This window comes from Salvelinus alpinus, chromosome 11, assembly GCF_045679555.1.
Source record: "Salvelinus alpinus chromosome 11, SLU_Salpinus.1, whole genome shotgun sequence".
NCBI classification, from domain to species: domain Eukaryota; kingdom Metazoa; phylum Chordata; class Actinopteri; order Salmoniformes; family Salmonidae; genus Salvelinus; species Salvelinus alpinus.
Window position 1 is genome coordinate 39,932,638 of NC_092096.1, and position 22,632 is coordinate 39,955,269.

At 41.9% G+C, this 22,632-nt stretch overlaps 1 protein-coding gene across 12 annotated transcripts; it reads right to left on the reverse strand.

The window, feature by feature from the left end:
- Positions 1-114: 114 nt before the first annotated feature.
- On the reverse strand, positions 115-22,404 carry LOC139534130 (lamina-associated polypeptide 2, isoforms beta/gamma-like). Of its 12 annotated transcripts, none has more exons than XM_071332929.1 (15): positions 21,806-22,404; positions 8,319-8,436; positions 7,964-8,113; positions 7,615-7,724; positions 6,466-6,591; positions 5,923-6,000; positions 5,646-5,801; positions 5,192-5,359; positions 3,556-3,657; positions 3,044-3,139; positions 2,758-2,823; positions 2,400-2,606; positions 1,928-2,059; positions 1,472-1,575; positions 115-1,263 (listed from the first exon to the last, which is right to left on the reverse strand). In XM_071332929.1, the coding sequence occupies exons 1-15, from the start codon at positions 22,034-22,036 to the stop codon at positions 903-905; spliced, it is 2,205 nt and encodes a 734-aa protein (XP_071189030.1). In that variant the 5' UTR covers positions 22,037-22,404; the 3' UTR covers positions 115-902. The 12 variants fall into 12 exon arrangements, with proteins under 12 accessions (XP_071189030.1, XP_071189029.1, XP_071189028.1 ...); XM_071332928.1 differs by having other exon boundaries at positions 1,928-2,056; positions 5,640-5,801; XM_071332927.1 differs by having other exon boundaries at positions 5,640-5,801.
- Between the last annotated feature and the right edge of the window lie 228 nt (positions 22,405-22,632).

The following is a 22,632-nucleotide window of genomic DNA, read 5'->3' on the forward strand; positions in this document are numbered from 1 at the left end:
TGTTTTTACTCTTTGCTGTAAAGTGTCCTTGGGTTTTTTGTATGGTGCTTTAAAATCACATTATTATTGTTTCAAGTTTAGTAAAAAAAAACGTTTAAATCCTCAATAGACATATTATCCTTACATATTACAACAGTTTTATTGAGAGGATATTACATGATTTATTACAATGAATACATACATTACTAAATAGGCTCCACAGACAATTTAAATAAAAAAAAAGACAAAAAAACAGCATAAGAGCTATATGTGTGCATGAGTTTTAAGAATCCCTGTCTCTCACACATAACCGCTGTATAGTTGGTTCGATCAAGAAATAGCTGTTTACAATTGGTTGAAATTCCTTCAGTCTTTGCCTGACTGTTTTTGCTAATAACTGCATTAGATTACATCTAACTGCATTAGATTATAGTGACAGCATTACAAAAGCAAACCGTGTGAAACACAGACACGCACACAGGCAATTCTCTTTCACAGACTCCGGCAAATGCAATCACACGATTACATCATGCAGAGATATAAAACAAAAACATAGACCATATAAAGCAAGTTCACATAATTTGGAAGCCACTGTTTCGGTGTATGTACGTGATCTGTAGATTATTGGTGCGACTGGCTTTCTCTCAGCCTCAAAGATGGGGAAAGGACGGACTGAAACAAACAGAAGACAGTATTGTCATTTTAGAATGAGAAGTGGTCATCTTCAACATTCAATATATCATTTTGGACATTGTCGTCTCCAGGAGGCACCGATACAGATTAGGCTCCTGTACCAAACCATTTAACCAATTATAAGTGACGGAAACAGAAAAAAACAAAAACAAACAAGAATGCCAAGGAAGCGAGGAACGGTGAAAGTGGTGGCAGTAACATTATGCTGCCAGAGCACTGTCATCCAGGCTTCACTTGCGGACCTCATGGCCACTGGTCTGCGTGGAATCTGAGGACCCTCCGAAGGGGGCCATAGCGTTGGTCTCCATGGTCTGGTAGATGAAGAATATGAAGCCAGCTACAATGCCGAGGAGCAGCAGCTTCAGCCAGACAGGCAGGCCATGGGGTGGTGCTATGGTCTTTCCAGCAGGGGGTGCCACTGACGTTGCCTGCCTGGTAGAGGGGGGCAGGGTGGTGACTCTGTGGACGGTGGCGGTGCGGCTCTCTGTGTAGGAAGAGTGAGAGGAGCGCAGGAGGGTCTCATCTGTCCACAGGTCACCAGACTTTAGGGGCCTGCCGGCTGCCCCTCGGATGGGCCGTCGACAGGTGGCGCTAGAAGGATGAGAGAGGAAGAAAGTTGAGATTCATTGTGACATTCCACACATGAGTTGCCATCAGGCAAGTATTATGATCAAACTCTTAAATTAGTTACAGGACACTGCTTTACAGGAATGACAAGACTGGGTGGGAGTCTGCCAGATATAGCAAGGATTTATTAAAGTTGTTAATGTATGCCAATAGAATAAGGCGTATGTATTACTTGATTCCTGTTGGAGTGTTGGTCTCGTAGGGGAACATCTCCTTGAGGACATCCTTCTCATCCACCCTGTTGGGTGTCTGCTCACCAGCTGCTATCTTCTCCACCTGCAACACATATTTTAGTACACATTCCTTAGACTTTGAGGCCAACACGGAGCGATTAAGGTGAGGACAAGACATTTTTCCATTTGCGCGTTACCAAGTCAATGCCAAAACCGCCACCTTCACATAAGGGCTAGAGGGGTATTATTTTTGGGATAGGCTAGAGGGTGTACTCCTAACGACCACTAGATGGCCCTGTTGCAGTCCTATGCCCATGTGACCAAACCACCACTAAACCCAAGGATTGTGACAAACACCATTACCTTGTCTTGTGAATAATACCACCTTGACAAACAAACCAGCACAGACCCTAGGTAATACATGCATAAGGCATAGCAGTGAATTACTTTCGTACCCATGGCTCCTTAGAGATACTCGAGGAGACACTGTCCTGCCCCCTCACTGGGGTCACAGAGGAGAGCAAGGGGATGTTTTTCTGCTGTTTCCACTTAGGTTTGAGATCATTTTTAGACTTACGCTGATCCTGCTGGTCAAAGAGAGGTGAGTGCGTGTTAGTAAGAGTGAGACGGGGGGGGGGGGGGGGGGGTATTGGGGTTAGTCTTCTTTCCCTCCCCTCACATCTTTCAATCTTTCATGCAGCTGTACTAGACAGCTGTGCACCACACACACACACTACAGTAGCCCCATTCATAATCATCACCCATATGTTTACAACTATACCATGTCTGACAAAAAACAGTGTGATCACTTTCACTCCCCAACAACACAATTAAGTTCCAAATTCCAGGTGCCACCACAACAAACCATTGTGAAGAGAACAGAACTCTTGAGGACAACTATAGGACAAAATACTTTAAACTGTATACCCGAGTAAAGCGATTGGACAGCGTGTCAAACTTGGCAGAGAGAGATGGTAGGGATTCCAGTTGTTCCTTCAGGGATGGAGATGAGGGGGTGTGTGAGACGTAGCTTACAGGCCTGACGGTGAAGGAGGCAAAGGGGTCACTTCCAGACAAACGAGGTAGTGGGGAAGGGCTGGCTACTAGGAGCGGGCGGACTTCCTGTGGTACCCCCTTTAACAGGGATAGGGTAAGTAACACACTGGATCAGTATCCTATACTAGAAGAATCTGGCCATCACTTACACAGGTGCATTTAAAATCCAGTGAGCAATATTACAGTAGTGTGTATCCTAAGGACAGTGTGATTAAGATCATATACCCACCAGAGGCCATTGTTTCAGGGGTCTTATGCTCTGTCCTACTGGAGCATGGACACTTGGTGCAGGTTCCTGAGATGACCACAGATATGGATGAGAAATATCAGTTATAGAAGAGGTTGGTTGATATCCATACAGACCCAGGAGAGAGACTGACGGCAAGAGAGTGAGACCAAAACAAATAGCCAGTGATCAGAATATTGAGCAAATTGTGAACAGATCCAAAAATCAGACAAAAACACTCGATACAGAGATGTCCCAAGTACTATAGCACATGAGAGATGTCACAAACCTCTAAAAGAGCTGTATTGAGTAGGGAGTTTAGCTCATGACTGGGAGCTTTAGTAGTCAGAGTGAGAGGAAGACCACCATCCTCCTCACAGCACAGCTAGAATACAAGAGAATGGCTTTATTTCCTCCAGAGGGGAAAGAACAGTTGTGGCTTTCGGATTAGATAAACACACACACAAGAAACAAACAAGAATTGATTTGAGAAGTGGATGAAAAGGTCTTTGTGGCAGATTTTTTCCCCCAGGAAGTTCTTCTTACACCAGAGGTCAAACTTGTCCACTGCATTGAAACAGTCGAGATGTTTGGCTTTGTGCTGCACTCGCCGTTTACACATGGTATGTATTGTTCCGGACCCATCCCGAAATCGTTTAAATCATCCAACCATGCTCAGTAAACCAAATCAGGCTGGCGTCAAGGTATGCCCATTGGAACGAAACATTGACATGTAGCTCATCCAGTTTAATAGGGAGACTAGAGACTAGCTAGAACTATAGAAGGGAGCAGTGAGCATACCTTCCATAGTTCCTTTACCACCAGTTCCCCCCTACTTCCTCTCTGGTTTCCGCTGTCTCTCTTACCACATCTCATCTGGCTTCCTCTGGGTGTCCACCAAATCTGCCCAGAGTAGGTGAAAACACGGTTTGTTGATGAACTTTCACTTCCCTTATTTTGTTAAATACATTTTACCAAGACAAATAAGATTATACATGTTCTGAATCATTCCGTGGGGTCTTGAACATTATATCCAAAAAGTTGGATTTCGTAACCTAATACATCTGATAAGCACCGAACTCTTGACAGAGCGGTGCCGCTTTCTCGCAGGAACATTTGAGGATTTGACATGTTGTGGTGGTAGTCTGCAAGGATGTTTCTGCAAATCGCAAAAAGCTAAATTAGCAGGAATGGGCTAAATTAAATGTAAAAAGCTTTGAAAATAAAAAGCATTTCTAGAGACATGCTTGTTTTTGTGAGAAATCTTGTGTCCCGTCTCAAAATCGATAAACATCTAACTTCTATATTGTTTTATGTCCTTCGGATTCGAGAAGAAAGATGATGCTATTTTCCAGGTTTTTGCCACTTTTTGTCTGACCTCCATTGATTTAGTCACCCCAATTTGGGTCATCTTACAAAGGTAGAAACGGCAATAACCTTTAAACGGATTATGATAGGGACATGAGGTTTGGACTATAGTATCTACACAATTAACATTAATTTACATGTTGGCAAAAATGTGTTTTTGATTGGACACCCTACTTCCGCCATCTGCCTGCCCTCCAGGACACCTACAATACCAGGTGTGGCAGGAAGGCCAAGAAGATAAAATCCCCACCTCCTAAACCACCCCGACAAACATTTACCCCGCCCCCACCCCCAATGGACATTTACAAATGTTACAGCATAAATATGTATATATATATATATTTTTTTATTACAGTTCCATTCACTTCACCCCCCTGCTGCTTTTTTATTTAACTAGGTAAGTCACTTAAGAACAAATTATTATTTACAATGACATCCTACCCCAGCCAAACCCTAACCAGGATGACGCTGGCCCAATTGTGCGCTGCCCTATGGGACTCCCAATCACGGCCGGTTGTGATACAGCCTGGAATCAAACCAGGGTCAGTAGTGACGCTTCTAGCATTGAGATGCAGTGCCTTAGACAACTGCGCCACTCGAGAGCCCCTGTGGTCCCTATTGACATTTCCAAACGGACTCTCCCCCTGCCCCCCACCACCCAGCGGTCATTTATCATTGCTACAGTTGTAAATGTGTATTTATTATTATTATTATCCACATTTATCATTCACTTCTTTTTATTTGACATATTTTTTAAATGTATTTTGACCTGCACTGTTAGAGCCTCAATAAACTCAATCTAATGCCACACCTCACTTGAACCCATTCCATCGTGGAACAGACGTCCCAATTCTGAAGAAGCAGGCTCTCACGAACATATAATTAAATCATCTTGTGTCTACATTGTTAACGTTAAGTCGCACATCAAAACCAACAAAGTTAGAAAAGTATGCTCACACACAAATGTATACGTTAAAATGGAACAAATCATTTCTAGTTCCCAGTGACTGACCAAAAGGCTATTTCTATCTCCCAGTGAGTGAATACGTGAAAGGGGCAAGGAAAGCACCTTCCTACAGGTCTGCAAGGGAGTGAGGGAGTGGGGGCTCTCCAGACCTATGTGGCCCTCAGGGACACCGTGGCTGGGGGTCTTGACTGGGGGGCCGCTGGGTTTGGCTTTGGGGAACCAGAGCGCAGCAGCATTCACATTCAGGGGGAAGGCTCGGTCAGGGACAGACTGATGGTAAGACACAGTAGAGACTTTAGAGTACTAGACTAAATAGCCAAAATGTCAGGTGGGTGGGTGAGTGACTCTCAACATTAAGGTTCAGCAATAAGAAAAAAATATGCAAAATGGCACAGTCCCACATATCTTACTATGACTAAGAGACACCACTGTGAATACGTGACCATTAGCTATGTACACCCATTAAACAACTTCCAATATCAACCTGTGCCATGAACACAATAACTATTCATAGTGACAGTGAGTGACAAGTAACCACAGTGAACCTCACAGGTACCCGAGTCAGTCTGGGTGATGGAGACTCGGCCCTGGCTGTTAGGACAACCTGATGGATAGTCCTAGTGGACTGGGCATGGGCTAGGCCATGAAGTAAGGGAGTGGACTTAGAGCTTGGCTTCTCTGCCAATATAGGCTTAGGTTCCTTCAGGACTTCCTGGAACATGACAGATGGGGGAGAGAGAGGCAAAAGGAAGTTAGAGGGAAGACTGACTAAAAAATCAGTGGAAAGTTTACTCAGGACATCACAAACCCATGTCTATTGATCACAAACCCACCAGAAGCAGAGGTGCCTTGGTCTTTGCCTCTCTTGGAGGTGGAAGAACTACCTCACCAGCTGATAGCGCAGAGACATCCTGGAGCAGGACGAGGAGAATGATGAGGAAGCTGCGTAATAATTGAGGCAATCATGCATCTATGCTTAAGGCGAGACCTGCCACCTGTGTAGTATTCATTGTTCACTATAGCTGAGGAAGACAGTGGCACCAGATGATGTGGTGAAAGGGAGGACACACCCATCCACACAAAAGTAGCTTCCCAAATAAATCCAAACATATAATATTAAATAGTGGATGTAGAGAACCCAGTGAATTAAGACAGCCTATGCCTGTCCTAACTAATTGTATACTACATCACATTTTTACTTATTTAGGCCTATGTATGCTGCAATTCAGCTGTTAGCTGCAAATGTGTACAATTTCAAATAAACCTTAAATATATAACATGACTAACACTATCCACAAAAAAAGGTGATTATCAAGCTAAACACTTCTCCGGTGCACCACAAACCCAAGGAGATGGATAGGCTCAGTGTATATTACAGTATCATCGCTTGCAGGGACCATCTTGTCGACTCTATGAGATGATCTCCTCAATGGTCTCTTTATGTTCAACACAGGATGCTCTTCCTCAAGATCATCATCCTCCTCCTCCTCCGGAGCATAGATCTAAACACACACATTTCTCAGAACACCCGACCTTCCACCTCTTCGCGAACACACCTTACGAAGCCAACTTCAGTGAGTAAAGATGCTTTTAAAGGGACAGTTCGAGATTTTGCCAATGAAGCCCATCGACTTGCCCAGAGTCAGATGAACTCTGGGATACCATTCTGATGTCTATACTTCCAGTATGAAGGAAGTTAGAGGTGCGAGACAACGCTAACTAGAGTTAGCCCATGACTGGAAACGCACAGGAACAGCTAACTTGAGGTAGATAAATCTCAAACTATCCCTATAATGTGGTTACAATATCCACATGACAGGCAGCTTCAGTTGAATAGGTTACCATCTGGGACGTTCAGGATTTCGACACCAGATGTCACCAACACCTCCCAAAGTATCGGGAAAAGAGGAGGAGAAAAGTAAAACGGCTTAAAAATATTTTTTTTAAACCTCAAAGAAAAGGATTTGCAAAAAAAGTAAAAATAATAAGCAGGGGCTTTAAGTATGTTCTTGCGTGGAAAGAATGAAACAGGGATAGAGAGAGCGATAATAGTGGGCTAGAGGCACCCAGTGGCAAAGAAAAAAAATAAGCTAATCCAAGTCATGTGGCCGGTCCTGAAATCAAAGCCTGCTGCACTAACTCCCAGCAGACAGAGACACAGAGAGGGTCCTTCAGACAGACATTTGGTGCTTTGTTTTCCACACACACGTGATTCACAACCCTATAGGCGTCTCATAAAGGACACACTTCCTCTCTCTCAAATCATTTCTTAGAGACTGGTTTAAATCGACCCCAGCTGTGCCGCTGCACATCCTATAGCCTCTAATGGGACTACTAATCATTGCCAAATGTGTAGCACTTGGGGGGCCAAATCAGAAGTTGAGATATGCATGCTATTTAACTCAGATTTTAACACATTCTGTATTGTGAGATTTTAAGGAATGTAAACCATGAGGTTGACCTAGGGTGAGGATGTGCTTTTGTCCACTGATTAAATAAAGATAATAAAATAAAGAGGGACTTACCCGGTTGTGCTGGCTGCTGCGGGTCCTGGTGGTGACTGGGGTCTTCCCTCTGCTTCTGACAGGTCTCTCCACCACGGGGACTGGGACAGGCTCTGGTTCTGTTGTCACCTCTAAACACATACACACCAAAAAATGTCCAGCAATGTCATGCTCTGTCAGTCAGTTTATTGACCAACCAATCAATCCATGATTCGTATTATCCCAGAGGGCCAATTTGGTTTGAAAGTTGGCATCTCCGAAAAAAAGATCTAATGTGTAATCTAATGGGTCAACTGCCAAGATGAATCTGATTTGAATCTGTAATAAACCTGGTCTAATAAAGAGGATGACTGAGTGTTCCATTTCTTACCTTCTTCCTTGTCGCTGTAGCGGTCCGAGTCAGAGTTGCCGTTGTGGTTGCCGTCTACCTGAGTGATGACCACCGGTAAAGCCACGGTCTCAGGAGGACCCTGGTCCAACAGCTTCTGGAGCCTTCTCTCATACAGCTTACGGGTTGAGGCTGCCATGACAAGACATTCAAATAAATTCAATAGAACTTTATGAATCCCTCTTATGGGTGGAGGCTGCAAAAGTTCAGACATTATTCAAATGAATTCAACACAACTTCATTAATAAATGAATGAAGATTATTGTTGCAATGTCCATTATTCAATTCAATACAACTCTTTATTCCCTGAATTCCCAACTCTTACTGACTGACTCACCCACGATAGGTCCGACGTTGATTCCATACTTGAGCAGCTCATCCTTCAGGCCCTCACTAGTCAGCTCAGTCACATCCAGGTCCTCTGACCGAGGCTTGTCTGTTTTCCTCGTGGCTTTCTGTGAAAGAGGGATCAGAGGTCAGATTGGTGTAAAGTGTTGAGATCTAGTCACAGAATTAGCCTACCACCAATCACAGAACCATGACTTGAATGGGAATGCCCGTTCTAGTAATTATATTTCTTTGAGTTATTTTAATGCACTTCAAATAAAAGGTTTGATTAAATTTGTGCTGCAATCCCTTTTCTGCTACTGAACATTACAGGGTTTAACATTTGAAATACACAGATAACACCTCTTTGTAGCGAGAGAGAGAGAGGACTCGCTCCCTGGGCTGCTTTCGCAAGCAACACCACAGACGTTAAACCCCGTAAAAAGGTTTCTAAATCACACACTAATTATCAGCAGAGCTAGTTTAACGACATCTCCTGATCTAAACCATCGTGAGACTGATAAACACCGCTCGTAAATAAACAAGTCTCCGCTCAGATGAATCATCAAAAAGATGTTTAACTAATGCAAGTCATGGATCATACACACAATGTACAAAACATTAAGGACACCTGCTCTTTCCATGACAGAAAGATAAGGTGAAAGCTATGATCCCTTATTGATGTCACTTGTTAAATCTACTTCAAAATCAGTGTAGATGAATGGGAGGAGAAAGGTTAACGAAGGCAAGACAAATGATTTGAGTGCCTTTGAACAGGGTATGGTGGTAGGTGCCATGCGTACCGGTTTGTGTCAAGAACTGCAACGCTGCTGGGTTTTTCAAGCTCAACAGTTTGTGTCAAGAAATGGTCCACCACCCAAAGGTGGGAAGAATTGGAGTCAACATGGGCCAACAAATTGAGGCTGTTCAGAGGGCAACCCAATATTGGGAAGGTGTTCTTAAAATGTTTTGTACACTCAGTGTACATTACACACGCAATTGCCTCTACCAATGTAGTGTGTCCGCCTTGTCCTGAGGACGAAGGGATTTCCTCGTCTAGACATTCAGAGGTAACCAACACAACAATATTCTCCACATTGTGTTGTGCATGCTACACGCTGGCTGAACTACTCAACCATCAAAAAGGTGGTAAACAAACAACCAGAGATCAAACAGAGCGGTATACTACGAAGCATTTTTTATTTTATTACTTATCGTTAATGCCATCTTTGGTGTGCTTATCAATGCACAAGCACCCTTTTCCTTCCATCTATGGAACAGCTTGTTGCGTTGTGGGCATAGACATATAATCCATAGAAAGGGTTTGACTGTTAAACTCATGGGTACACTAGCAATGGCTGCTAGTCTTGACTTGAATGGGAACTGCCATCTATATGTCAATGGTTGGTTGCAGCTGCCAGTTTGCCTTTCGCAAATGTCAAAATACAATTGCGCGAAAATATAGGTTGGAAAGCAAATGCTGTCATTACTGAATGTGTAATGTGAGACATTTTTCTTTTAAGAATTTTTTGACACTGAACAAAAATGCAACGCAACATGTAAAGTGTTGGTCTCATGTTTCATGAGGTACTTTGTTGTTTTTTATAAATCCATACGCAAAAAAAGCTTATTTCGCAAAAATTGTGTGCACAAATTTGTTTACATCCCTGTTACTGAGCATGTCTCCTTTGCCAAAATTAGAAGCTGATTAAACAGCATGATCATTACTAGAGGTGGACCGATTAATCGGAATTACCGACCATTCCGATCGGCCATCGGTATTATAATATATATATTTATTTTTTTTATATATATTTTTACACCTTTATTTAACTAGGCAAGTCAGTTAAGAACACATTCTTATTTTCAATGACGACCTAGGAACGGTGGGTTAACTGCCTTGTTCAGGGGCAGAACGACAGATTTTTACCTTGTCAGCTCCGGGATTCAATCTTGCAACCTTACAGTTAACTAGTCCAACGCTCTAACCACCTGCCTCTCATTGCACTCCACGAGGAGCCTGCCTGTTACGCGAATGCAGCAAGAAGCCAAGGTAAGTTGCTAGCTAGCATTAAACTTATCTTATAAAAACAATCAATCTTAGCATAATCACTAGTTAACTACACATGGTTGATGATATTACTAGTTTATCTAGCGTGTCCTGCGTTGCATATAATCGATGCGCCTACTTCAACAAACAGTGATGATTTAACTTCTTATGGCTGCAATCCCGCTAACGGGATGACATGACAACAGCCAGTGAAAGTGCAGGGCGCCAAATTCAAAAAACAGAAATCTCACAATTAAAATTCCTTAGACATACATGTGTCTTATACCATTTTAAAAGGTAATCTTGTTGTTAATCCCACCAAAGTGTCCGATTTCAAATATGCTTTTCAGCGAAAGCACTACAAACGATTATGTTAGGTCACACCAAACCACAATAAGCACAGCCATTTTTCCAGCGAAAGATAGCAGTCACAAAAAGCAGAAATATAGCTAAAATTAATCACTAACCTTTGATGATCTTCATCAGATGACACTCACAGGACTTCATGATACACAATACATGCATGTTTTGTTTGATAAAGTTCATATTTATATAAAAAAATCTGAGTTTACATTGGCGCGTTACATTCACTAGTTCCAAAAACATCCAGTGATAGTGCATAGCCACATCGTTTCAACAGAAATACTCATCATAAATGTAGATGATAATATATATATAGCCATGCTTTCCATCGCATATCTGAAGACAAAGGAATTCTCCGGTTGAAACATTATTGAAGATTTATGTTAAAAACATCCTAAAGATTGATTCTCTACATCGTTTGACATGTTTCTACGAACTGTAATGGAAACGTTTGACTTTGTCTGACCTGCGCGTCATGAATGTGGATTACTGGACTGAACGCGCAAACAAAAGGAAGGTATTTGGACATAAATGATGGACTATATCGAACAAAACAAACATTTATTGTGGAACAGATTCCTGGGAGTGCATTCTGATGAAGATCATCAAAGGTAAGTGAATATTTATAATGCTATTTCTGACTTCTGTTGACTCCAAAAAATGGTGGATATCTTTATGGCTTATTTGGGCTCTGAGCGCTGTACTCAGATTATAGCATGGTGTGCTTTTTCCGTAAAGTTTTTTTGAAATCTGACACAGCGGTTGCATTAAGGAGAAGTTTATCTAAAGTTCCATGTTTAATACTTGTATCTTTTATCAATATTTATGAGTATTTCTGTAAATTGATGTGGCTCTCTGCAAAATCACCAGATGTTTTGGAGGCAAAACATTACTGAACATAACGCGCCAATGTAAAATACGATTTTTAGATTTAAATATGAACTTTATCGAACAAAACATACATGTATTGTGTAACATGAAGTCCTATGAGTGTCATCTGATGAAGATCATCAAAGGTTAGTGATTAATTCTATCTCTATTTCTGATTTTTGTGACTCCTCTCTTTCGCTGGAAAAATGGCTGTGTTTTTCTGTGACTTGGCTCTGACCTAAAATAATCGTTTGTGGTGCTTTCGCCAAAACGCCTATTTGAAAATCGGACACTGTGGTGGGATTAACAAGAAGTGTATCTTTAAAATGGTGTAAATTACTTGTATGTCCGAGGAATTTTAATTATGAGATTTGTTGTTTTGAATTTGGCGCCCTGCACTTTCACTGGCTGTTGTCATATCGATCCCGTTAACGGGATCTCAGCCGTAAGTTAAACTATCCCCAATTAAAACGGAATTGCAACCCTCTTCATGCACAGTGCACTCTTCCATCACGTGCAGCTGATTCGCAAGATCTTGCACACTAATGAGATGCTATTGAGCCCACACTACTCCACTGTCTGAGCCAAGGACTACATGTTTTCTGGTATATTTTGATTACAATACTGGGTGGGGTGAATATTTTATATGACTTACATGTTTTGTTAACTAGTAAATAGTAGCCTACAGCAAAGTGTGTTTAAATAATTTCTAATTTGTTAATTTCTGCTAGTTAGTTTTTGCTATCATGTGGGTTTTAGCTCGCTTGAGCCTGCTAACTGAGGAGTGTTAATTCACCTGTTTCCATACATGTTTCACTGTAAAGTCCATGGAGAATAAGAGCAACTCCTCCCAGCTGCCCACTGCACTGAGGCTAGGAAACACTGTCACCACCGATAAATCCACAATAATTGAGAACTTCAATAAGCATTTTTCTACGGCCGGCCATGCTTTCCACCAACAGCCCTGCACCGCCCACAGCAACTTGGTCAACCCTCCCCCATTTCTCCTTCACCCAAATAGCTGATGTGCTGAAAGAGCTACAAAATCTGGACCCCTACAAAATCAGCAGGGCTAGACAATCTGGACCCTCTCTTTCTAAATTATCAGCCGAAATTGTTGCAACCCCTATTACTATCCTGTTCAACCTCTCGTATCGTCTGAGATCCCAAAGACTGGAAAGCTGCCGCGGTCATCCCCCTCTTCAAAGGGGGAGACGCTCTAGACCCAAACTGCTACAGACCTATATCTATCCAACCTGCCTTGCTAAGGTCTTTAAAAGCCAAGTTAACAAACAGATCACCGACCATTTCGAATCCCACCGTACCTTCTCCGCTATGCAATCTGGTTTCTGAGCTAGTCATGGGTGCACCTCAGCCACACTCAAGGTCCTAAACGATATCATAACCACCATTGATAAGAGACAATACTGTGCAGCTGTATTCATCGACCTGGCCAAGGCTTTCGACTCTGTCAATCACTGTATTCTTATCGACAGACTCTAATGACTGCCTCGCCTGGTTCACCAACTACTTCTCAGATTGAGTTCAGTTTGTCAAATTGGAGGGCCTGTTGTCCGGACCTCTGGCAGTCTCTATGGGGGTGCCACAGGGTTCAATTCTCAGGCCGACTCTTTTCTCTGTATTAATCTATGATGTCGCTCTTGCTGCTGGTGATTCTCTGATCCACCTCTACGCAGACGACACCATTCTGTATACTTCTGGCCCTTCTGTGTTAACAAACCTCCAAACGAGCTTCAATGCCATACAACACTCCTTCCGTGGCCTCCAACTGCTCTTAAATGCAAGTAAAACTAAATGCATGCTCTTCAACCGATCGCTGTCCGCACCTGCCCGCCCGCCCAGCCATCACTCCTCTGGATGGTTCTGACTTAGGTATTTGTAGTTGTCCACATATTCTAGGTGTCTGGTTAGACTATAAACTCTCCTTCCAGACTCACATTAAGCATCTCCAATCCAAAATTAAATCTAGAATTGGCTTCCTATTTTGCAACAAAGCATCCTTCGCTCATGCTGCCAAACATACCCTCGTAAAACTGACTATCCTGCAGATCCTTGACTTCGGCGATGTCATTTACAAAATAGCTTCCAACACTACTCAGCAAATTGGATGTAGTCTATCACAGTGCCATCCGTTTTGTCACCAAAGCCGAATATACTACCCACCACTGCGACCTGTATGCTCTGGTTGGCTGGCCCTCGTTTCATATTCGTCGCCAAACCCACTGGCTCCAGGTCATCTATAAGTCTTTGCTAGGTAAAGCCCCGCCTTATCTCAGCTCACTGGTCACCATAGCAGCACCCACCCGTAGCACGCGCTTCAGCAGGTATATTCACTGGTCACCCCCAAAGCCAATTCCTCCTATGGCCGCCTTTCCTTCCAGTTTTCTGCTGGGACGAATTACAAAAATCACTGAAGCGGGAGACCCATATCTCCCTCACTAACTTTAAGCACCAGCTGTCTGAGCAGCTCACAGATATCTGCACATAGCCCATCTGTAAATAACCCATCCAACTACCTCATCACCATACTGTTATTTATTTTTTTGCTCCTTTGCACCCCAGTGTCTCTACTTGCACATTCATCTTCTGCACATCTATCACTCGTGTTTAATTGCTAAATTGTAATTATTTCGCCACTATGGCCTATTTATTGCCTTACCTCATTTGCACACACAGTATATATACTTTTTTCCCTCTATTGTATTATTGACTGTATGTTTGTTCATTCCATGTGTAACTCTGTTGTTGTTGTTGTTTGTGTCGCACTGCTTTGCTTTATATTGGCCAGGTCGCAGTTGTAAATGAGAACTTGTTCTCAACTAGCCTACCTGGTTAAATAAAAGTGAAATAAAAAATAATTTAAAATATATATTTTTACATTTATCTTACAAAGAAGTTGTTCAATCTAACTGCTTAATTTATCTGTACATGGAATTGTATGGGTTTTTAAACAAATTTTTTCCTAATCTTTACAGGAAAATGCCACGGCACTATCTGATGTGTGGAGACATTTCACTGCAGCTAATATAGAAGGAGAAGCTGTGTACATTTGCAAATACTGTGCCAAATCATATGTGAAGAATGCACCAAAGATGCAGAATCATCTGGCCAAGTGCATAAAGTTCCCTAAGCACTTACAACAAGCAACCTCTGACAAAAGTCCCTCTACTTCTATTTGAGGTGAAAATGATGAATCAGACACCTTATCGATAACAACAGCTTATGGTCCTCCTGAACTCAATGGAGGAACGTAGTCAGAGAAATGCTGAGGAATGTCTTGCTTGAGCTGTGTATGCAACTGGTTCACCTCTGATGCTCACAGGAAATGTGTATGGGAAGAGATCTCTGAATGTCCTTTGCTCAGCATACACCACTCCGACCAGACATGCATTCCCTACTCATTTGCTGGATGCAGAGATCAACAGAGTTCAAGTGTCAAGGTCAAGCAAATCATAGAAAAAAACAGACTGTATTGCAATCCTCTCTGATGGGTGGTCAAGTTTGTGGGCAAGGAATAATTAACTACACCCACCCCTCAACCAGTATTCTACAAGAGCACAGACACAAGGGACAACAGACACACCTGTCTCTACATTGCAAATGAGCTGAAGGCAATTACCTTGGACCACAGAAGGTATGTGCACTGGTGATAGACAATGCTGCGAACATGATGGCTGCTTGGTCTAAAGTGGAGGAGTCCTACCCTCACATCACACCCATTGGCTGTGCTGCTCATGCATTGAATCTGCACCTCAAGGACATCATGGCACTGAAAACAATGGATACACTCTACAAGACAACCAAGGACATGGTTAGGTATGTGAAGCGTCATAGAGTTATAGCAGCAATCTACCTCACCAAGCAAAGTGAGAAGAATAAGAGCACCACATTGAAGCTGCCCAGCAACACCCGTTGGGGTGGTGTTGTCATCATGTTTGACAGTCTCCTGGAGGGGAAGGAGTCTCTCCAAGAAATGGCCATATCACAGTCTGCCGATATGGACAGCACCATCAAGAGGATCCTTCTGGATTATGTATTTTGGGAGAGAGTGGTAAGCAGCCTGAAACCTATAGCAGTAGCCATTGCACGGATTGAGCGAGACAATGCCATCCTGTCTGATGTTCAGACTCTGCTTGCAGATGTAAGAGAAGAAATCCGTACTGCCCTGCCCAATTCACTGTTGCGCCATGCAGAGGAAACTGCTGTTCTGAAATACATCAAAAAGTGTGAAGAATTCTGCCTGAAGCCCATACATGCCGCAGCATCCATGTTGGACCCCAAGTATGAGATCAACAAGGCCTATGGTGTCATCACTACCATGGGCAAGGTTCTTGGCAGTCTGGCAAAGTACACTTCCAAGCAAGGGCTTTGGGATGGAGATGCAATTTGGCAGTTGTGCCAACATATCTCATCACCCACCTGTTGGAAGGGACTTTGTGGATCTGAGGCTCTTTCCCCTGTTGCCTCCATCATCCTCCAAATCCCACCAACATCAGCCGCCTCAGAGCGCAACTGGTCCTTGTTTGGGAACACACACCAAAGCACACAACAGGCTGACCAATACAAGGGTTGAAAAATTGGTGGCCATCTGGGCAAATTTGAGGCTTTTTGAGCCTGACAACAAGCCATCCTCAACAGCGTTGGAAAGTGACAGTGAAGATGAGGCCTCAGAGTCTGATGTTCAAGAGGTGGACATTGAGGAGGTCCAGGGAGAAGACATGGAAGCCTGAGAGGAAGACAACCGAAGCCTAAGTTTCTAGACTATAATTTTACAGATGTATGTTGAAAACGTTTCTGGGAGATGCAATGGATCATTCAATATTCCCTTTCTTTTGTTGTTCAGTGAAATCACCCCATGTGAAGAGTTAACTCATTTAAAGTTCAATTCGTTACTACATTTTTTTTTTGTTGGAAGGATTTAATCATTTGCAATTATGTCTACTTATGAGGTAAAAGGTTTATGTTTCTGTCTCCATATGATATGGTAAATATATGTAATGCAAAAGAAAATAATCTACATCTAAATGGTATTAATATTAATTTGCATATATTTCCGTTAATTCCCACATTGTTTCCATCTCTGAATATTCCACAAAATGTGCAACCCTAAGTGGGAGTAGTAAAGAGAGGGAAATAATCCCAGACAGACACAGAGGGGGATTTAGCAGCTATCAGTCTCCCACTAGCCTATATTAGACTCCTTACTGTAGGCCTCAGTAAAGTTGGAGCTGGATCTCAGCCCAGCTGAGCACATTACATAATCACAGAGATCCAAGGAAGGGAAAAATTCCCGACTTCCAGTTTGTTCCCTCAGTTATCGTCCGCTCTCTGACCACACACTTTAAAAGTGATATCAAGGCACTGAGCTCATGGCTAGCCCCAAGGCCCAGACAATCCCTGTGCTTTAAGTTTTGCGCTAGGCTACTTGCAGAAGGTTAATACACTAGAGGTTTAAATTACATGGAATGAAGATTGCGTCAATGCATTGCAGAACAATATGGATTAACATAGTTCAGTCGCGTGATCTCCTAGATTTCCATAATGCTCTCAGTCTGACTAAGTTGTTGTTTCTATTCAGACAGAAATCATGGCTTGGCGAAGTAATATTGAAACTGACTATGTTATGTGACTTTAGGGGTAAACTATAACAAACTGCTAGGTTGTGAATTATGTGCATATGGTTAACTACCGTTATGGATGGTTTTGGCAGACATAGTTTTCATATCTGTGGTCCTCATGATGACCGCTGTATGCAAAAAAAAAAAACAACAACAACTCCAAATTACAATAAACCATTCAACCTTAGTTGAACTAAACCTTAGGAGAAAAACAGTACTTCACTTTTATCCCAAAAGGTTTATTTTGATAGCTATGAGTGAAAATGTGTTTAAAGTTCTGAGTGTGCCAGTGGATGACTGCCTCAAATGCTTCATGGTAAACTATAAATCACAGACAGACATGCTTGGGAGTCAGGTGACTATTTGAAAACATCAGGAAGAGCACTGCTACGATAGCATTTAAATTTAATGAAAAAGTACTAGCCTACACACACACACAGTTAACCAAACATCTGTTCAGTGATAGGGGAATGCATGCAGACTTCCACAGAAAGTATTTCCTCAATAGAGAAACACAATAGGAAAATAGCCCTATCCTCCACACCAGGAGCCTCGATTTCCTTCAATTCCATTACCTATTCTTTAATGCCATTTCCAGCACACTCAAAACTCCTTGAAGTTCCTTTCCTCTTCTCTGCATACCTAGGCTTTTCCCCTAACATAACAAAACTTATCCGGTCCAGCTCCATCCCTTCTATGGATTCCACCACTTGTGACACTAGCTGCTTTTAGCAATGCGTGTGTATTTGCATACACCATTGTTGCTTCCTAGCTTATTGGGTTGCACAAAAACAGTCAGAGGGAAGTTAAATAAAATGTAAACTTACTGTGCCATGGGGCAGGATGGTTGGTCATTATGACGGGGAGAATAAGACATTACTAAAATAACATATTAAAACAGACTTTCCAAACGTGGGTCTGTTGTCTTTAGTCTCAAATTCCACCCTTCACAATGAACAACTGTTCTGCCCACCAGGACAGTAAGTTCAAATATAATTTGATTTAACTTCTAGCTTCCCGTGGATTGTGCCCTATAAGCTCATTACACAGCCCTGGGTCTGAACTCCTCCCTATGCAACTGGGTCCTGGACTTCCTGATGGGCCGCCCCCAAGTGGTGAAGGTAGGCAACATTACCTCCTCGACACTGATCCTCAATACAGGGGCCCCACAAGGGTGCATCCTCAGTCCCCTCCTGTATTATCTGTATACCCATGACTGCGTGGCCTCACACAGTTCCAACTCCATCAAGACATGTCAGTAGTAGGCCTGATCACCAACAACACAGCGTACAGGGAGGAGGTAGGCACTCTGATGGCGTGGTGCCAGGTAAACAACCTCTCCCTCAATGTTAGCAAAACAAAGGAGCCGATTGTGGACTTCAGCGGGAACCAGGCTGGACAAGACCCCATCCTCATCAACGGGCCGCATGGAGACGTTAAATAACTTCAAATTCCTCTGTATACACAACTCAGAGAAGATGAAATGGTTTAACCGCATGGTCACTCCACCCCACCCCCTCAACATTCTTTACTCTGCCTCCACCCCAATGGACATTTATTTATTCATTCATTACTGCCACAGTTACATCTATAGTGCTTTTTCTATTGTTTTTATTACCATTTAAATTATTTTATTTCACTAGTCCTGCATGTTGGAGCTCAAAGCCTAAGATTTTCACTGTACCCTGCATTCACACCTGCACTGTACCTGCAACATGTGACTATTAAACAAACAATCTGAATCATCTAGTTTCAGTGTTTTTGTAGGCAGAAGACAAGTGATTGATATTCTCACTGTCCACACCTCTCAATAAATGTCCATGGTTCCCTCCCTAAAACTGAGCAAATACAGGTGAGGTGACCTTAATGTACAAAGACTAGTGTGAACTACAGAAGTTGTGACAGCAAGCTGTTCTTTTCATTCTGTCATTCACAACTGATGCAGGGCAACAAGGTGTACCCACCTGAATACATTTTTCTTTAAAGCACGCATACAATGCATTCCAATTGTGTAGGCCTACTATGCAGTACACTAACCATAAGAGTCTAAGAACAGCTGTTTCTCACAAATGCTTCACACATATCAGTTCATTAAAGCCACCCCACAACTTCCCCAAAGAAGAAAGGGGGGCTTGGTGGATGAGGAAAAACACCCAGACTGTTACACATGAAGGTGACAGCTGTTACCTTGATACTTGACAAAACACTGTAGAGTTGAGTTTTTAAAAACTGCTAATCTAGTCCTACATTACATTGACAGGTACAGTGTCTTCAGAAAGTTTTCACAGCCCTTGCCTTTTTCCACATTGTTGTGTTAGAGCCTGAATTTAAAATTGATTAAATTGAGATGCGTCACTGGCCTCCGCACAATACCCATACTGTCAAAGTGAAATTGTTTAGACATTTTTACAAATTAATAAAAAATGAAAAGCTGAAATGTCTTGAGTCAATAAGTATTAAACCCCTTTGTTATGGCAAGCCTTAAGTACACGAGTAAGTCACATGGACTGTGCAATAATAGCGTTAAAAAATGTTTTATGACTACCTCTCTGTACTCCACACATGCAATTATCTGTAAGTTTCCTCAGACGAGTAGTCAATTTCAAACACAGATTCAACCACAAGGAGGTTTTTCAATGCTTCACAAAAAGGCACCTATTGGTAGATGGGTATCAATAAAAGAAGCAGACATTTGAGCATGAATTTATTAATTAAAATGTGGATGGTGTATCAATACACACAGTCACTACAACGGTACAGGCGTCTTTCCTAACTAAATTGCCGAAGGAAGGAAACCGCTCAGGGATTTCACGTTGAGGTCAATGGTGACTTTAAAACAGTTGAATGGCTGTGATAGGAGAAAACTGAGGATGGATCAACTACATTGTAGTTATTTCACAAAACTAACCTAAATGACAGAGTGAAAAGGAATCCCGTACAGAATAAAAATATTCATAAACATGCATCCTGTTTGCAATAAGTGACTAAAGTAAAACTGCATAAAAATGTGACAAAGAAATTAACTATGTCCTGAATACAAAGTGTTATGTTTGGGTAAAATCCAACATCACTGAGTACCACTTCATATTTTCAAGCATGGTGGTGGCTGCATTATGTTATGGGTATGCTTATCGTCGGCAAGAACTAGAGAGTTTTTTTTAGGATTAACAAAAAAAACATAAGAGCTAAGCACAGGCAAAATTCTAGAGGAAAACCTGGTTCAGTCTACTTTCCAACAGACACTGGGAGACAAATTCACCTTTCAGCTGGACAATAGCCTAAATGCCAACTTAGCTTGATCCAAAAATGTGGTTGGAGGCTCCATATGGAGGGTGTGACGCAATTGCGGAGCTTCCAAAAGCACGCAGAGGCCAAATTGAGATCAGTACCACATCGCTGTGCGGTTCCCAAATAATAAAACAATGCGGAGGGCTCCTTATTGCTCCGCATTGACATGATTGGTTGACGATACGTGGGGGCAGGAGGTCCTGGAGAAACAAACTCACAGCTCTGCACTGCTTGCGAAGCGCAAGAACTATGAATGCCCTAACTTCTGCAGAGGCTGTATCAACGTAAATGCTGTACAGCCAACGCAGACGTCAGATTGACCATGCAGCGCCTTTAAAACACAAGGTCAAACATACAATGAGTTGCTTACCAAAATGACATTGAGTAGCCAAAATACAGTTTTTACTTAAATCTACTTGAAAATCTATGGCAAGACTTGAAAATGGCTGTCTAGCAATTATCAACATCCAACTTGAAAGAGCTTGAAGAATTTCAAAAATAATGTGCAAATATTGTACAATCCAGGTGTGCAAAACTCTTGGAGACTTAGCCAGAAAAACTCACAGCTGTAATCGCTACCAAAAGGGCATTCTTACATGGATCAGCGGTGTGAATAGTTATGTAAATTTGATTTCTGTATTTAATTTAATACATTTGTAAAACTGTTTCCACTGTCATTATGGGGTATTGTGTAGATGGGTGTGAGAGAAATCAATTTAATCAATTTTGAATTTAGGCTGCAACAACAAATGTTTTATAAATCAAGGGGTATGAATACTTTCTGAAGGAACTCTATGTTCTACTATCTATATTTCGAGTTATTATCTCGAACCTTGATTTACATACCTCAATTTCGGTTTAGTATGGACAAGTTAATTTACATATCTCGACATTTCAAGTAGTATGGATATTTACACACAAAACACGAGTGGCGAGAACGGGTTTCCATAAGTGTGCATTCAGCAGTGGCAGATATTTTAAGCGGGAAACTTTAAACTGATTTGTAATACAATACAGCTAAAATGTGTTCATTTTTATATTTAAACGAGATGGAACACACTGTAATTGAAAATATCGATATTTTAATTTTATGCATTTAAAACAATTTTACCTAAAATGTAATTACCTAGAATACCAAATCACATCTGTTTAAAAAAAAAAAAGAGAGATTAAAACACCATACAAAAACAGTAACATCTTTCCTACATTTACTTGTAACATTCACACTGGAAACACTGTTACAAATACTATATTCGCGCGCGGGAAAGAAATCTTAAAACAACTCACCCTGCCCGAGCGACTTTTGTTTGACACTACCGGGACTGGCAACTCCTCGTCGCTGGAGAAGGCGTCTGTAGATAGGATCTTGTTGTTCTGCACGGTCAAGTTTTTCAGATACAGCTGCACATAAACGTCCTTTCGCTGGTCTCCGGTTGGGAGAGCAACATTGTTGACCAAAAGCTCGCTCTTGAGTTTATCTTTGGTGAGAACAGATGGGTCCTCCAGATATTCCGGCATGTTGCTCGCTATGAAAAGCAACTCCGCCTCAGTAACAACAAAATGAAGTATTTAGCTGGCTATGTTAGCTAACTGGCTAACTAGCGCCTCTTGTTGGATTAAATCTGTAAAACTACCCGTGTACGCAAACTTGATACTTCAAGCTTCCAGTTACAATCTTAGCATATTAGCTTACTCGTTTTGGTTCCTCTTTTGTAGAACTCTCATTGACAGTAGAATTAATAAGTGAAAGCGCTAAACACAAGACAAACCTCCCCCTTTGAAGTGCTTGCTATTATACCAATATCTGCTAGGACACCGGCCCTCTGCCAACATTGAAGGAACAAACGCGGTGAGAATGGAACCACTGCCCTGTGAAAGCAGACACTATTGGACAAGAGCAGTAACATCGGGCTTTGCCATTGGTAGAGAGTACGTGCCCAGTTTAGGCGTTCATGAGCTACCGAAATAAATATATATTTCTATTTTCCTTCTTATTACATTTTAAACGTATGTGAGTCAAACCATTTGACAATGCACTGCAAAGCACTATCCTTTAATTTATATAAGAATTTGTCTTGCTGCCACAAAAAGCTTTTTTTTGTGCATTAAAAAAA

What these genes read in the sequence shown, in the direction of transcription:
- LOC139534130 (XM_071332927.1), bottom strand. Translation starts at nt 22,036, where the DNA reads ATGCCGGAATATCTGGAGGACCCATCTGTTCTCACCAAAGATAAACTC. An exon ending in CCTTGCAGACCTGTAGGAAG is followed by an intron (nt 3,658 to 5,191) that starts GTGCTTTCCTTG and finishes TACTCTGGGCAG; the next exon opens with ATTTGGTGGACACCCAGAGG. An exon ending in AACACTCCAACAGGAATCAA is followed by an intron (nt 1,264 to 1,471) that starts GTAATACATACG and finishes TCATCCTTCTAG; the next exon opens with CGCCACCTGTCGACGGCCCA.